The sequence below is a fragment of the Cydia amplana genome, chromosome 1 (assembly GCF_948474715.1).
Source record: "Cydia amplana chromosome 1, ilCydAmpl1.1, whole genome shotgun sequence".
Classification (NCBI taxonomy): domain Eukaryota; kingdom Metazoa; phylum Arthropoda; class Insecta; order Lepidoptera; family Tortricidae; genus Cydia; species Cydia amplana.
Window position 1 is genome coordinate 19,464,536 of NC_086069.1, and position 16,953 is coordinate 19,481,488.

Here is a 16,953-nt window from a genome sequence, read left to right on the forward strand (position 1 = left end):
TTTTTTTTACCCTTAAATTATCAATTTTTGGCAGGGCATATTTGGCTAAAGGGCGAACATAAGAGGGGTCAAAAAATGCGAGTGGTGTGGGTAGCAATGTGAGCCGAATGCGAACTACGTTGACTACTTATACAACGCTGCATACAATGCTTTTTCTATGAGTAGGCAATATTAAATTAAAATACAAAAATTAATACCTAAACAAAATTTTATGTATGAAAATTTAAATGTAAATTTTGGATACCTAGTAGAGAGAGAGGTATGAGATATTGTTTTAGTTGGAATGGTGGTCGATGCTGCCGTACGTATATCAGAGTTTTTCTGGATATGTATATAATTAGGCTTTGAAAATACGCCAATAAGACGTTTTCAGAGAATGAGGAAGTTTGTTGTTACGTTATAATATTTTTGTAGATTTTGCAATTTCTCCACGCAACTAGCCTACTTACAATAACATTTTAGTTTTTAAGAGCCAACAGGAGCTGAGATTTAAATATTTTAGGTAAATATACCCGTCTCGCTAACGGAAGCGGCTCCTAAAACTAGTGCGATAAGGACAAGGCGAAAAATCCTGCGTAAAAATCTCAAAAATCGAGGTTTCGTACTCGACTGTTTCCTCCTCCAAAACTCAACCAATCGTAACCAAATTTGGAAATCTAAATGATTATGACATTATCTGTGTCGGACCGTTTTGATTTTTTGGCTAATTGATATAAGTTTTGAATAGCGCGCCTCTCATTGCGGCATAGTTAATTAGGCCATTTTGGCCATTTTTGAAGGGCTCTAGCGCCTTAAAAAACAAAAATATCAAAAAAAGCAAAACGGTCCGACACAGATATTGACAATATTAATCTGTGTTGAAAAAATCATTGCTCTAGCTTCAAAACCCACGGAGGAAACAGTCGAGTACGTTTGTATGGAGAAATGACCACTCCTGTTGGCTCTTAAGGCGACTGCTAACTCCAACAATCTTGACCATATTTAAATCTAACGAAGGAGCACAGCTATGGTCTTAGCTTAGAGCATACATGTTATGGTTCACATTCATCAAATCGCGTAAAGTCAGACCGTGAAAAGTCTGCAGCGATTTAGATAGTCCACGCAGTGCAAGTGTCATTTTAAACGTCAAACTTCTATGAAATTATGACGTATAAATAACACACTGCGTGCGCTATCAAATCCGCTGCAGACTTTTCTTGGTGCAACTATAAAAATATTTTCTACATAAATGTAGTTCCCACATTTGTATGGTATGAAGAAGCGGTCGTCCGCTTTCGTCTTAAAACTCACAATGAATACATACTTATGTACGAGTAGGTACTCGACTAAAATCACATGAATAACCGTCACGTGGTATGTTGATATGAACAAATCTATCTTGTTGACTTTTGACTTAGCGGCCTCGCGGCAAGCATGGATAGCAAATACGAGTATACCGGCCGCACTCTGAAAACAAATTTACTTTAGTTTTTCACGTGTTATCATTTAGAGACTTGTGCTCAGTAGTAGTAAAAGGTTATGCGAATAATTGTTAAAATTGTTTAATAACAAATACAAGGGTATTTGAACACGAGCACTTATGACCCTTCATTCATTCACTTCAAGATATTGAACACAATATTGAACATTGATTACATATATAATATTATAAACAACTGTAAATAGAACTCGAGGAAGTGATCTGACCAACACCATGACTAACATAACCACAGGTATTATCTTTTATTGTCTTTCGCTTTGACCTGACGTATGATGATTCAAAAGATATTGCTAGGTATAAATAAGTAGTTTTAAGCAGTATCAACCAATTATTTATGGATATTATGCATTAAACCTACCTAATATTTCATTAGCACCGACAGAAAGGCGCTAAACTAGCCGCTAAATTTGCTGATTTTGGTAAATAAGTGAATCAAATTTTAAAACACCTTACTTTCCATTTTTCAACCTGTTCCTACTCGTATATCGCTAAATAATAATAATTCTGCAAAAACGAAATCAGGCTTTAGCGATTTTTTTAAAGTTTGCTGGCTATACTTCTTCTGCTTCTAGGTACCTTGCCTTTCACCAATATTTTGACAGAAATTAATACGTTTTTGCAGGTGCAAACTATCAGACTCCTCAAAAATCCTATGACAAGTAAGTTTGGAATTCGTAACTTTTCTTTGTATCGTCACTTGGATTTCACGGGCCTATAAATCCTGGTCTTTTGATATGCTTGCGTGGGGATTATAGATCCAACTCATCCAACACGTAGAGGGGCTACTTGGAGAGCTTTAATGTCATGCCTTTTCTTATTATTCGATATGTCATGTAAGTAATAATCTAATACAGACAAGTAGTAAATAAGAGGTCAATAATAGGAATTTGTCTTTTACAAGGTGGTGGCAAAAATTCTGCCTACGGTGTCATCAAGAAGACCAAACTCCATCATGGGAACCGGCGTGGTGGGGAAGGGTTTTCCCATTCCCCATTTTCTCCACTTATAGGCAAAGTGCACAGCAACTTTTAATTATTATGTTTTGTAAGTATTTAATACCTAATTACTTTAACTTTGTCACGTATTGATGGACGGAAATTTAATTTGACTAGTATAGTTATTCATGGCAGTTTAGTAAATTATAAGTAATTATGAAATTAAACGATAGAAATTAGAGGCACAGGGCGTCAATTGGATCTGACTGCTGGTAGGCTAATTCTGTACAAAGGTAATAATGCTATAAATAATTATTAATTATTAATTATATAATTAATTATTAATGATAAATTGTTCTTTTTCAGTTCTCCTGTCATGGGGAATATTATACGCAGAAATAGGGGAACCGGTAAGTTTAATAAACGGAGAAATACTCAGCATGACACTGCTAGTCATCGTGGCGTACTTAATCGGGTGGTTGTGGCTGAAAATGACCACATTGCCGGCACTTATAGGAATGTTACTGACCGGGATAATTTTTCAAAACGCCGGGCTTGTGCATATGACCGATAATTATAGAAAACTTAACCAGGAGTTGCGGTTAGTTAAGTTCCGTGGACTCTTTTTGCTTGAAATGTCTTTAGATAATCCATAATACGTACCTGCATGATTTTTATTTTAGTCAAAAAACTCATTACAGGCACGCATTTTAGATTATTTATCGGTTCTCACGTGAATACTATAGGTACTATTTGTTTTAGAAAAGTCGCTCTGGTTATCATACTAACGCGTGCTGGGCTCGGTTTGGATGCTAAAGTCCTACGGAGGCACTACGCAGCAGTTCTTCAACTAGGCCTTTTACCTTGGCTAGTCGAATGCTTATGTATCGCCATTACTACACGCTACCTTCTAGCATTGCCATGGATTTGGGGTTAGTAAATCATTTTCTTGAGGTTCTTTAATCAAAGAAGCAAAGCACCAGTTTACGGTGCAACCACCAGATTAATATATGTAACTGGAAACCATAAGAGAGTTATTTCAGTTATTAGAATAGAACAGCGCATAAAGGATTAATTTATTTCTGACTGAGTGTCCGTCAACCTGTTACGATTCTCATTAGGCTTTTGAAAATTCCTAACAAAATAACCCTGCATTAACTATTCGTATTTAATTAAGTCCTTAAATATAATTTTTATAATGTTTCAGCTTTCCTCCTAGGCTCTATGATAGCTTCGGTGTCGCCTGCTGTTGTAGTTCCATGCCTGTTCCGATTAAAGGATGAAGGATATGGAGTCGCTAAAGGTATACCGACATTGCTGCTTGCGGCTGCTGCTATCGACGACTCGGTCAGCGTAGCTGTATTCTCCATTATACTTAATGCCATGTTTTCCACGGGCTCCGTTACTTGGAACATCATAAAGGTATATTTTTAAAGGCGTAGAAGACTGCATAAATCAAATTTGTTCTTCACCGGCACACCTATCATCCAAGGAATCCTCATGTATTTCTGTCACCTCATAAATCTCATTGTCAACTATACCTTACAAAAAATTACAACTTTCAAACCAGTAATATTCTTTCAGGGCCCATTATCCATAGTCGCTGGCGTATTGCTCGGATCTTTGTGGGGTGCCATGACTTCCGTTATTCCGGAAAAAGGCGACATTTACGTGGTTCCTTTAAGATTTCTGGCTTTGTTTCTGGGCGGACTGTTCTCATTATTCATATCAAGTCTCATTGGATGGAGCGGTTCAGGTATCTAGTAGATTCGATGTATCCAGCCAGTATTTATGTAGGTATATTTTTTACTTGAGTGACTGGCTAAAATTAAGGGCGAATTGTTACTATTTTATAATCCACTACTTATGTTATTCTAGGTCCACTAGCCATCGTCTCTTCTGGATTTATCGCAGCGTATTTTTGGGAAAAGCAAGGTTGGCCCGTTAACAAGAATCCAGTAAGCAATATATTCAGAATACTATGGATTTTCTTCGAGCCAATACTCTTCGCGTTTACTGGAGCCCAAATAACGGCAAGTTCACCATTTTCATCAAAAACGTTGATGCCTTTTATGAACGAAAGGCTTGGCTATATGTGGGGCATTGTTTCCTCCGTGAGATACAATGCATAGTGAGATACAATTTAATAATGTGTAAAAATCGTGCAAGTTTAAATCAGTGTCCTCAGTGAGAGTTGAGGACTTCAAACCAACTAAGTAGGTATTGAATTTCCGACATCGGATGATGGTAGCATGACGTAGAAGGAAACGGGGTCATTCGAAGCATGATTTTTGGATGATTTTAGGGAGGCGGGTCAAAAATCGTCAAAAATAGATGACGTAATTTATGAACAGCTCCTAGGGTTATTATTAAATGTCGCAATGTACCAAAAATTGCATGCAGAAAACATGTTAATGAAAACACGTACCTACTTACTTTCAGATAAGTGATCTGAACCCAGAAGTGGTAGCCATGGGTGCGGTCTGCCTGATTATCGGCCTAGTACTGCGAATAATTTCTACACTTCTGGTCAGCTTTGGCTGTGGGCTGAACATAACGGAGAAATTATTTATTGGCTTAGCATGGATGGCTAAGGCTACTGTACAGGCAAGTTTTAATGTCACTATAAATGCCATGCCATATGAACTTGGTAGATAGATGAAAAAAAATACTTACAAAGAAAATGAAGTAAGTAGGTATAGAAGTTAAAAAGAATATCTTACTGATACTTCAGTCTACAAGTGACTATTTACATTTATTTTGCCTTGTATAAATAATGTTGATATACCTAAATAATTACCATTCCATCTTAGGCGGCACTTGGCCCTGCAGCATTAGACATAATAAACAGCGGAAATAGTTCTGGTAATCCTGAGGAGTTAGTCTATGCTGAAGCACTTTTGACTGTCAGCGTCCTTAGCGTCGTCATTTCAGCGCCTATGGGGGCCATCTTCATCGCACTGACTGGGCCCAGGTTATTGAGCAAAGATGGTAAGTTATTTAACTACAATAAGTATAATAATATTTATGCTAAATCCAACCAACCTTTGGCTTCCTTCTGTAGGTAATGTAACAAAATACCTAGGTTCTTTTCTTACCCAATGAAACAGTCTACGTTCGTAAACTTAAAGCCCTTGCTACACGGTCGCCGACAAGCCTTCTAACCGTCTGTCCTTGGTCTGACCTTGGTCAGTTTTGGTCAAATTTTGTTGGAAACAACTGTCTACACGGTCCGTCCAGACCAAGGCCACGCGGTCTGAGGGGCTTGTCGGCGACCGTGTAGCAAGGGCTTAACCTTATGTTTTTTCTGTCTTCTAACTAATTTGCCTGAAGCCCTTGCTACACGGTTTTGTTACCATGAATCTAGTATTTTAACTGGATAGGGCAGGAGTGATGGGGATAACTGACCGAACGGGATAATCTTATGTATCTTTCAGTAGGAGTAGCAGCGAAAGCGCTATTATTGTTTGTCCTTGTCACATTCTCACATTTTTTGAAGTGAAATCTTCTTTAGCGGCGCTGGGCACTTTTTGAGGTGGGGAAAAAATGATAAACTCGAGACAGCGTAAGGCGATCACGTGACCGTAAGATTTAGATGGCCACTCATTTAGATGGCATTTAAATCTATAAAGAAAAACTCAATGACATTACATGAAAAAGGTTCTAATCTTGTACGGGCTGAAATACGAGGATCTCACAGTTACATTCTAACTTTATATCACTCAAATATATTTCAATAAAGCTACATCTTGATGAAATCGCTAATAAAAGTGAACTCTAGTACTGGTGAATAAAACTCAAAGTATCATGACCAAATATATTTAGATGCGAGGTCTGCAAGGTAACTTCTATTTATAACAATTACTATTCGAATTTTAAACAATTAACGCTACAAATTTAAGAGCCAACAGGAGCTAAGATTAAAATATTTTAGGTAAATATACCCGTCTCGCTAACGGAAGCGGCTCCTAAAACTAGTGCGATAAGGACAAGGCGAAAAATCCTGCGTAAAAATATCAAAAATCGAGGTTTCGTACTCGACTGTTTCCTCCTCCAAAACTTAACCAATCGTAACCAAATTTGGAAATCTAAATGATTATGACATTATCTGTGTCGGACCGTTTTGATTTTTTGACTAATTGATGTCAGTTTTGAATAGCACGCCTCTCATTGCGGCATAGTCAATTAGGCCATTTTGGCCATTTTTGAAGGGCTCTAGCGCCTTAAAAAACAAAAATATCAAAAAAAGCAAAACGGTCCGACACAGATATTTACAATATTAATCTGTGTTGAAAATATCATTGCTCTAGCTTCAAAACCGACGGAGGAAACAGTCGAGTACGTTTGTATGGAGAAATGACCACTCCTGTTGGCTCTTAAGCTCACTGGCCAGCAATTTCGGAACTAAAGTTTTTCAATAGAAAGGAGGATGGGTCAATTATACATAGTGCTGCAGACATTTTGGACTGGTCATTGAGTTTTCACTTCTGTCAGCACTCCCGGAGTGCAACCCGTTGTTCTTTTTTTATTCCCCACCATAAATTAGTATGGATTATGGTGGGCATCAAATAAATTCGACCAATCATAGTGTCGCATTGCTTATGTTTTGTCCCTCACGGAGTATACCACTTCTATAGGATCCTACCTTCTATGTTTGTTACAGAAACAACCAGATCTTCTGATGAAGAAAACGGCCATCAAACGGAAATGTCGTCAATACATTTTTAAGATGACATTGTACTCGTACCTCTCCATGCTCTCCATCCCATAATTAACTTAAAGCAACCTACTCAAGTTTACTTGGTGCTGAAAGATTTGTATTGTGATAAGTTCTATTTAAAAATATATATAATACCTATATTCCTACATGTAAGCGGCTGAAATAAGTAAATCATGTTTTAAATATTTTTCTAAGTAAGTAAATCATATAATCTGATATTTTTCCATTTATTTTTGTTTAAGTCGTAGGTCAGTCCAGACGTAGACGGGATGATCGAATCGACCGATTTGATGAGAAGAAATAGGCCACAATCGAGAGTAGCAATTATTTCCCAAAAATCGAATTTTACTGGAAGCAATATTTCCATTCGCAAATTTACCATTTTAATTTATCTCACTAGAGTCAGACCAAGAAAAGTCTGCAGCAGATTTGATAGCCCACGTAGTGCAAGTGTTATTTAAAACGTCAAACTTCTATAAAATTATGACGTATAAATAACACTTGTACTGCGTGGGCTCAAATCCGCTGCAGACTTTTATTGGTCCGACTCTAGCTTCCTTTCCCTGAAGCATTTTTAATTTTTTAACCAATTCGCATATTTTCCTATTATTATTTCAATAGCTTATTTTCCTGATAAGTACGTTTTCAAACCATTCGAATAGTTTGGATAACTTTTCTTATGTAAATCAATATTGTTCAATAAAATATGTAGGTTCTGGCGCACTGTTTTGGTCGCAGTTCACCTAACACACTCCTCGCTTCGCTCGTCGTCGTACCTAACTAGGCTCTGTCAAACGATACTCTTTAGTGATTGTAAAGAAATGAAATATAGCGGGAAATTATACGAATGGTTAGAAATCCTGTTATGGAAATAATCTATTGAAAAATAAATATATAGGAAAATATGCGAATTGGTTTATAGATGCTATCGGGAAAGGAACCTATTGAGAAATTAAAAAGTGGTAAAATTTGCGAATGGCAGAAATCGCAACTAGGAAAAAACGATTTTCGGAATATAGTAGCACCACTCCGTCAATCTGCAATTTTAGTTGCCCCCAAACGTCATAAATTACTAGCGTCATAAATTGGTATTTTTGCGTCCGCATATCGCAGTGCAGTGCGTGCAGTGTCGCATTGCATATGTTCTGTCCCTCACGGAGGCAGCGTAGTATCTTCTTAGTCTGTGCGGAAAGAGAAGAGTCGTGGAATGTATGGGGCCCAATACATTGCACGACTGTTCTCTTATAGCACGTCTATAGGATCCTATCCATCTATGTCATCAATACTCATCATGTGCTCGTGATGGATGCAATGAAAAAAGAATCATATGGAAGCGACATACCTACAAAAAAAGTGTGGCCGACGCCATATTGCCGAGAACTGAACATGGCGGTCTGTAGTGCTGGGAAAACAAGTTGATATTTGACAAGGATATCGATAAACTAAGTTGTCATCATTTTAAACACATAAACCTATTAGATCCACTTAAAGAGAAGAAAAACATAGTGTACAAAAGGCGGACTTTATACGTTTTATGACATTCTCTACCAGTCCACCTTAAGCCCTAAGCCTGCCTTAAGGCAAAGCAGAAAAAAATGTTGATGTTGGCGTGTAACTTAAGATAACATATAATTGAGAGAACGCTATTTGTTGGCTTATGAGTCTTTATGACGGCCGTTTGCATTATCGATACCTACTCTAGTTCATAATCGTACTAATTACGATTAATTAAGACGCAGTGCAGTATCACAAAGTTGCAATTTAATTAATAATATAAATGCATAGATGGTCAGGCAAGTCTTGTCGGTAGAAAAAGGCGCAAATTTCAAATTTTCTATGGGACGATATCCCTTCGTACCTACATTTTTGAAATTTGCCGCCTTTTTTTACTGACAAGACCTGCTTGACCATTTATAATTAGCGCTATTGTGAACTAAAGTCTATTTTTTTATTTGGTAGACTAAAATGACATTTCATAGTATGAGATGACACATGATGTTCATAATAAGAAATGTAATTTCAGTCTACGGAATAAAAAAATAGACTTTAGGGTACCGTTATTAGTTAAATATAACATAAGAAGATTATTCTTCCTATGTAGAATAAAACAACATTGATACACAATAATATTCTTTATTCATTTCTGATTTGGAATAATACAACTTTGTTCAGGTAGTTCCAGAAAGATTCTTTTTCAGTTTGTTTTTTCTATAATATTGGAAAAGTACATCAAGGTAAGTTTGAATTACACTTTTCATCAGCAAGAGTTTGTGTTTTGCCTTATATTTTCTGTTCCAATAGTTTCTAACCATTTTTTTCTCGTACATTCAGTTCAGATTTCGGTAACCTGAAAAAACAAAAATATTATATAATATATGATTACTTACTTTCCCTCAGTACAACCGCTTTCAGGATACAGGTTTTAATTATATACATATATACTTGGTCATCCAGATCTTTTCAGTAGAAAAAGGCGGCAAATTTGAAAAAAGTAGGCGCGAAGGGATACCGTCCGTCGTAAAATGAGATTGGTCCAATTTTTGCTAATTAATTGAAAATATAAATTTACATACAAAATCTTTCAAATACATGTTAAGATACTTCCCCAAACTTCTTAAATTCGATATAAAAGCACATCACTAACTGTCAAATGTACTAATTTCTATAGTACGAAAATATCGAAAATAAATCCTTAATTTATTCCAATATATCGCAAATAATATTTATTGGCTAGTTATTAACTAAATACACACCATAACAAGGCTGTCATCTATGAAATAACAAATATTTCAGTTAAAATGTAAACATACCGGTGCAACGACAAACTTTTCCGGTTTTCCTTTTTTCTTGAGCCACATCCAACAAAACTGCACTTAGGGATTATGTCCTTTCTTGTCCTTAACCACTACACCACATTATTAAACAGAAATATTCGCAAACTTTCCGAATATCCAATATTTTATTTTAATAACAGAACACTTTGACGCTTCATGTACCTTGGAAAACGTGAACTGAATATGGCGGACCGGCCACAGTAGGTATGTCACGTGACCATCAAATGAAAAATGTTGCCATACCAGAAAGCACTGAAGTATTGTTATCCTTTTCCACATAAGGGAAAATTTATTGGTTAGAAAGTGACAACATAATTTTTACTTATTCTGCATCGAAATGCTTGGTATTTGTATAACTGATTGCATGTATAGAACAATATGCCGAGTCCCGAGGGCATGGCATGAGTGGTGGGGATAACCGACAGAACGGGATAGTCTTATGTATCTTTCACTAGGAGTAGCAGAGAAAGCGCTATTATTGTTTGTCTTTGTCAGAGTCTCATATTTTTTTATTCCCCACCGTAGTTTATGGTGGGATACAAACAATGCGTAAACGTCAAATTGGTGTGAAACATATGAACAGTGAAAAGATTATCAGGAAAAATATTGAAATCAGTGTTTCGTGTGCATGTAGTAGTACTTAACAATTCAACAAATATTGTGAATTACTCAGTTTTGCGCTGTACAAGTGACTGCCGGCAAAAACAGGACAACGTAACATTTCTCAGGTAAATACAGTATTTTATTCTTCGGTCACATTATCATGCTTAGTAACAGCATCCTACAATCTATATCAATTATAATCTGAGTAGAAAAAGCATTTACAGTAAATAATAACTCGGGTAAAAAAATTAACCTATAAATATTTCCTGATAAATTAACCGACCGAATTACGTACGCATATTGACAGTAAGCCGTCACCCTTTTAATAACGTGTATTCAATTTAGTCGCATTGCTATTATTCGAGGGATACCAGCCCGTGATGCATACAATTACCCCAAAATTCGGGTATTTTGTATTTTAATAACATTTTTATAAATAATTTTGCTGTAGAACTGGACATATACGAACAATAAAATTGAACTGTGTTTAAATTAGAATGTAAATTATATTTATTTAAGCATTGAGGATTCTTTCTAACGTTATAGGGGGTTTTGCCACGACTCAGAGAATCTAATTCTATGATATGCTGCAGGCACTAATTCTTAATTTTGCAATAAGAGTGACGGATTACAAAATGAATATTTCGTTTATTACCTCCAGATTTCCACAAGATGCAGGCACGCGTGCTAAATGGATTTTAGCAACCGGAAGGAGAAACTGGGCACCGACGCAAAACTGCCGGATATGCTCAAAGCATATTACGAAAACCTACCTTTTCTATTTCTTCCTGTGGCACACAGTACCTATGCTAAAAATTCTTTCTTTAGGCGTACTTGTAATTATGTATAATGAATCGCTTAATGATATAGACATTTTTGTTCATAGTTTGTCCGTTTTCAAGAACAAAGTTCGGCATATTTTGTTTACTAGTAATTGAAAAATTGTTTCAAGTAAATATTTTGCATTGTTTTCTTACTTTATTTGCGTGTTGTACCCACAACTATACCTACGGGTAATTTATAATTAAGTAACCTATTTACTTTTCATTGTAATAGTCAACTTAGTAACGTATGAAACTTTAGGCCTATTTTTAGTCATTTTTGTAAGACTTATTTGTAAAGGGCTGTTTGTTTTCTAAATAAATTAAAAAAAAAGAAAATTGGCCCATTGATATTTTATTTATCGCTGCGTCTTACGTAGGCGAACAACTCGCGAACGTGATTAAAATTATCCCAATATTTGATAATATTGGGGTAATTTTTACCTATTGTAAAAATAACAACACCTTGAAGATATTTATCCATTTATTTTCTTGTCTTCTACCAATTCACAATAATCTCTTCTCTTGACAACCGCCTGCTAGCACGACTCAACAACCAAAGAGAGCTGTCCGCCAAGTGTCTTTCTTTTTATACCCAACCAATAACAGTCTTCAATTTCAAACTACCCTTAACTTTAAAAACTTATTAAGTAGGTATGCTAGGTCTTATTTCAAACTACCCGTAACTTTAAAAACGAATTAAATAGGTATGCTAAATACCAAAAACCCTACACTCGTCCATCCTGACTCCGTGTATGTCCTCATACACGTGCCAGGTGGAAACCCTACACTTGGCCGACAGACTACGTATACTACTTAACAGTGGATACACTAATCGCATAGGATACGAAACAGTTTCAATCAGGCATCAGCAAGTCAAAATCTCAAAAACATCATCTAAATAACCTTTCGTATGCCTGCCACACAATTTGGACTAGAATTTACAGTTTCAAGGTTATTAATTCAGTGGTAAATTTTGACTAAAGCATACGAAGGGTTAAAATTGTTACTCTTCTGCCGGAGACATCCTGCTGGAGACGGCTCGCACCGGACTCTGGCGGCGCGAGGCGGGCTCCTGCTGGAGACGGCTCGCACCGGACTCTGGCGGCGCGAGGCGGGCTCCTGCTGGAGACGGCTCGCATCGGACTCAGGCGGCGCGAGGCGGGGGACGCCGGTAGAGGTGCGGCGCTCAACTTGCTAAAAATATCCAACATTGGGTTAATAATCACAACAGTGTACACCTTGACTAGTAATTCAGGGTAACAGATCATTAATTGCCATTTATTATTCGATTTTCATGAGTAATGATCATCTCTATCTGCAGGTAGATAGTACACGAACCAATTCAATTCTCGTGACTGAAACAACAGAGTACACGAACCAATTCAATTCTCGTGACTGAAGCACTATCAATCTTCCTGCCATATATAATATGAACCAGTTCAAATCTTTTCTAAAATGGTAGTACTTAGCTGTGTCAGCACACGAATCAAATCAAATTCTCGTGGCTTCAACATCATTTTCCATTATCATGTCAAGAAATCTTCAATTATAAACCTCACTCTTGAGACAGGAATATTTCCCGAGAACCTTTCAGTAACTTTAACCCTGACTATAATTTATAAAATATTACTATGATGAATAACAGCGATAATTAAGTAATTATTGTGTACAACTTGACCTATTATGTTCCCATTATCAATGCATTAATCATCTCGTACTAAAAACCTATACCTAATAGCTCCCCTCCCAATGTTTTCAGAGAAGGTCGTATATTCTAGCTTGTTAGGATTTATCCAAGCTGACAAAGTACTTAGTCCATCAATTGCAAGACGCGTTGGGATTTTCAGACTATTAGATTTTTTTATAATATACATATTGTTTTATGAAAGACTTGAACAGTATATTAATTCACTAAACGTCTTTACAGCATACCAAATCCCGCAGTTCGGGAATAAACATAGCACCTAAATAGGCGTGTTTCCGCAGAAAAAGGACCAGTAATATTTTCTCTACACGTTGAATTATACGTTTCAAATGTTACATGGCCTATCCGTACCTTCCGACTTGTTCTAGAATACAATCAAAAATGTATACCATGGAATCGCATATTTTGTAACTGAAATATGGTATCATTTAACTACTGGGGTGATTACGACGACGTTGTAATTATGTTTAGGTTGTAAGAAAACTGCCCACGCAACATGTATCACCAATATCCACTCAGAGATTTCTTCAAGGAAATACTTGCGTTAATTGAGATCTACATACTGGAGCTTCGCCTTTTGTAAACATAAAATATTAAGAATAAATCTTTTAATTACGATTTGCGCACTAGTATAAATATAATTATCAAATTTCAAGTTCGGCAATAAGTAAAAGTATAAAAGTGAATTCTTTACCGCAATACGTGTCTTTAATGACCTCCCAGTTGAAATTAATATCTCTTATTATTAAATTATGTCTTTTAAAAACTGCCTCTATGGTAATCTACTATTATTTGACGAGTTTTTTTTATAGTTCATGCATTATTTAATATATCAGCTTATCTAGTAATGAGATAATGTTTATTATTGTACATCTATTTTTATCAGGTCTTAATTTAAACATAATATTTAAACATAATAATATAACCAATAAGAGGCCATCAATCCTCCTCGATCTCGGTTTAATTGTGGTGAGTTCTACAGGTTCAACCATGCACTCTTCATTATCGCTTATATTAAAATCATCATATTAAAATCATTTTAATGTAATGCTGCAACATTAACTGCAGTAACCTATGAATTAAAAATATGATTCAATAATTCAATGATTCAATAATTCAATAATTCAATAATTCAATAATTCAATAATTCAATAATTCAATAATTCAATAATTCAATAATTCAATAATTCAATAATTCAATAATTCAATAATTCAATAATTCAATAATTCAATAATTCAATAATTCAATAATTCAATAATTCAATAATTCAATAATTCAATAATTCAATAATTCAATAATTCAATAATTCAATAATTCAATAATTCAATAATTCAATAATTCAATAATTCAATAATTCAATAATTCAATAATTCAATAATTCAATAATTCAATAATTCAATAATTCAATAATTCAATAATTCAATAATTCAATAATTCAATTATTCAATGATTCAATGATTCAATGATTCAATGATTCAATGATTCAATGATTCAATGATTCAATGATTCAATGATTCAATGATTCAATGATTCAATGATTCAATGATTCAATGATTCAATGATTCAATGATTCAATGATTCAATGATTCAATGATTCAATGATTCAATGATTCAATGATTCAATGATTCAATGATTCAATGATTCAATGATTCAATGATTCAATGATTCAATAATTCAATAATTCAATAATTCAATAATTCAATAATTCAATAATTCAATAATTCAATAATTCAATAATTCAATCATTCAATCATTCAATCATTCAATCATTCAATCATTCAATAATTCAATAATTAAATAATTAAATAATTCAATAATTCAATAATTCAATAATTCAACGATTCTACAATTCAATAATTCAACGATTCTACAATTCAATAATTCAACGATCTACAATTCAATAATTCAACGATTCTACAATTCAATAATTCAACGATTCTACAATTCAATAATTCAACGATTCTACAATTCAATAATTCAACGATTCTACAATTCAATAATTCAACGATTCTACAATTCAATAATTCAACGATTCTACAATTCAATAATTCAACGATTCTACAATTCAATCAACCAACGATTCTACAATTCAATCAAACAACGATTCTACAATTCAATCAACCAACGATTCTACAATTCAATCAACCAACGATTCTACAATTCAATCAACCAACGATTCTACAATTCAATCAACCAACGATTCTACAATTCAATCAACCAATGACTCTATAATTCAATCAACCAATGACTATAATTCAAGCCCAATAACTATAATTCAAGCCCAATGACTATAATTCAAGCCCAATTACTATAAATTATGACTAATTCAATCAACCAATGACTCGATCATTCAATAAACCAAACGACTCGATCATTCAATAAACCAAACGACTCGATCATTCAATAAACCAAACTACTCTATAATTCAATAAACCAAACGACTCTATAATTCAATAAACCAAACGACTCTATAATTCAATAAACCAAATGACTCTATAATTCAATAAACCAAATGACTCTATAATTCAATAAACCAAATGACTCTATAATGCAATAAACCAAATGACTATATAATTCAATAAACCAAATGACTCTATAATTCAATAAACCAAATGACTCTATAATTCAATAAACCAAATGACTATAATTCAATAAACCAAATGGCTCTATAATTCAATAAACCAAATGGCTCTATAATTTAATAAACCAAATGACTCTATAATGACTATAATTCAATAAACCAAATGACTCTCAAATGACTATAATTCAATAAACCAAATGACTCTATAATTCAATAAACCAAATGACTCTATAATTCAATAAACCAAATGACTCTATAATTCAATAAACCAAATGACTCTATAATTCAATAAACCAAATGACTCTATAATTCAATAAACCAAATGACTCTATAATTCAATAAACCAAATGACTCTATAATTCAATAAACCAAATGACTCTATAATTCAATAAACCAAATGACTCTATAATTCAATAAACCAAATGACTCTATAATTCAATAAACCAAATGACTCTATAATTCAATAAACCAAATGACTCTATAATTCAATAAACCAAATGACTCTATAATTCAATAAACCAAATGACTCTATAATTCAATAAACCAAATGACTATAATTCAATAAACCAAATGACTCTATAATTCAATAAACCAAATGACTCTATAATTCAATAAACCAAATGACTCTATAATTCAATAAACCAAATGACTCTATAATTCAATAAACCAAATGACTCTTATAATTCAATAAACCAAATGACTCTATAATTCAATAAACCAAATGACTCGTATAATTCAATAAACCAAATGACTCTATAATTCAATAAACCAAATGACTCTATAATTCAATAAAACAAATGACTCTATAATTCAATAAAACAAATGACTCTATAATTCAATAAAACAAATGACTCTATAATTCAATAAAACAAATGACTCTATAATTCAATAAAACAAATGACTCTATAATTCAATAAAACAAATGACTCTATAATTCAATAAAACAAATGACTCTATAATTCAATAAAACAAATGACTCTATAATTCAATAAAACAAATGACTCTATAATTCAATAAAACAAATGACTCTATAATTCAATAAACCAAATGACTATAATTCAATAAACCAAATGACTCTATAATTCAATAAACCAAATGACTCCATAATTCAATAACCCAAATGACTCCATAATTCAATAAACCAAATGACTATCAATACTAGATACTCGATACTCGATACTCGATACTCGATACTCGATACTCGATACTCGATACTCGCTACTCGATACTAGGTACTAGATACTAGGTACTAGATACTCGATACTCGAT

General features: G+C 34.1%; 1 protein-coding gene across 1 annotated transcript; it reads left to right on the plus strand.

Annotated features, from left to right (window-relative positions):
* Positions 1-1,643: 1,643 nt before the first annotated feature.
* Positions 1,644-7,151, plus strand: LOC134650132 (sodium/hydrogen exchanger 9B2-like). Its single transcript, XM_063504976.1, has 11 exons — positions 1,644-1,712; positions 2,103-2,139; positions 2,382-2,524; positions 2,782-3,016; positions 3,178-3,347; positions 3,623-3,837; positions 4,000-4,171; positions 4,294-4,448; positions 4,858-5,022; positions 5,229-5,406; positions 7,079-7,151. Exons 1-11 carry the CDS (start codon positions 1,694-1,696, stop codon positions 7,141-7,143), a joined length of 1,554 nt encoding a protein of 517 aa, XP_063361046.1. The 5' UTR covers positions 1,644-1,693; the 3' UTR covers positions 7,144-7,151.
* The last annotated feature ends 9,802 nt before the right edge of the window (positions 7,152-16,953 follow it).

Excerpts from the sequence above, each read along its gene's own strand:
- LOC134650132 (XM_063504976.1), top strand. Across the intron at positions 3,017-3,177 it reads AAACTTAACCAGGAGTTGCG|AAAAGTCGCTCTGGTTATCA; the intron begins GTTAGTTAAGTT and ends TATTTGTTTTAG. Across the intron at positions 3,348-3,622 it reads AGCATTGCCATGGATTTGGG|CTTTCCTCCTAGGCTCTATG; the intron begins GTTAGTAAATCA and ends ATAATGTTTCAG.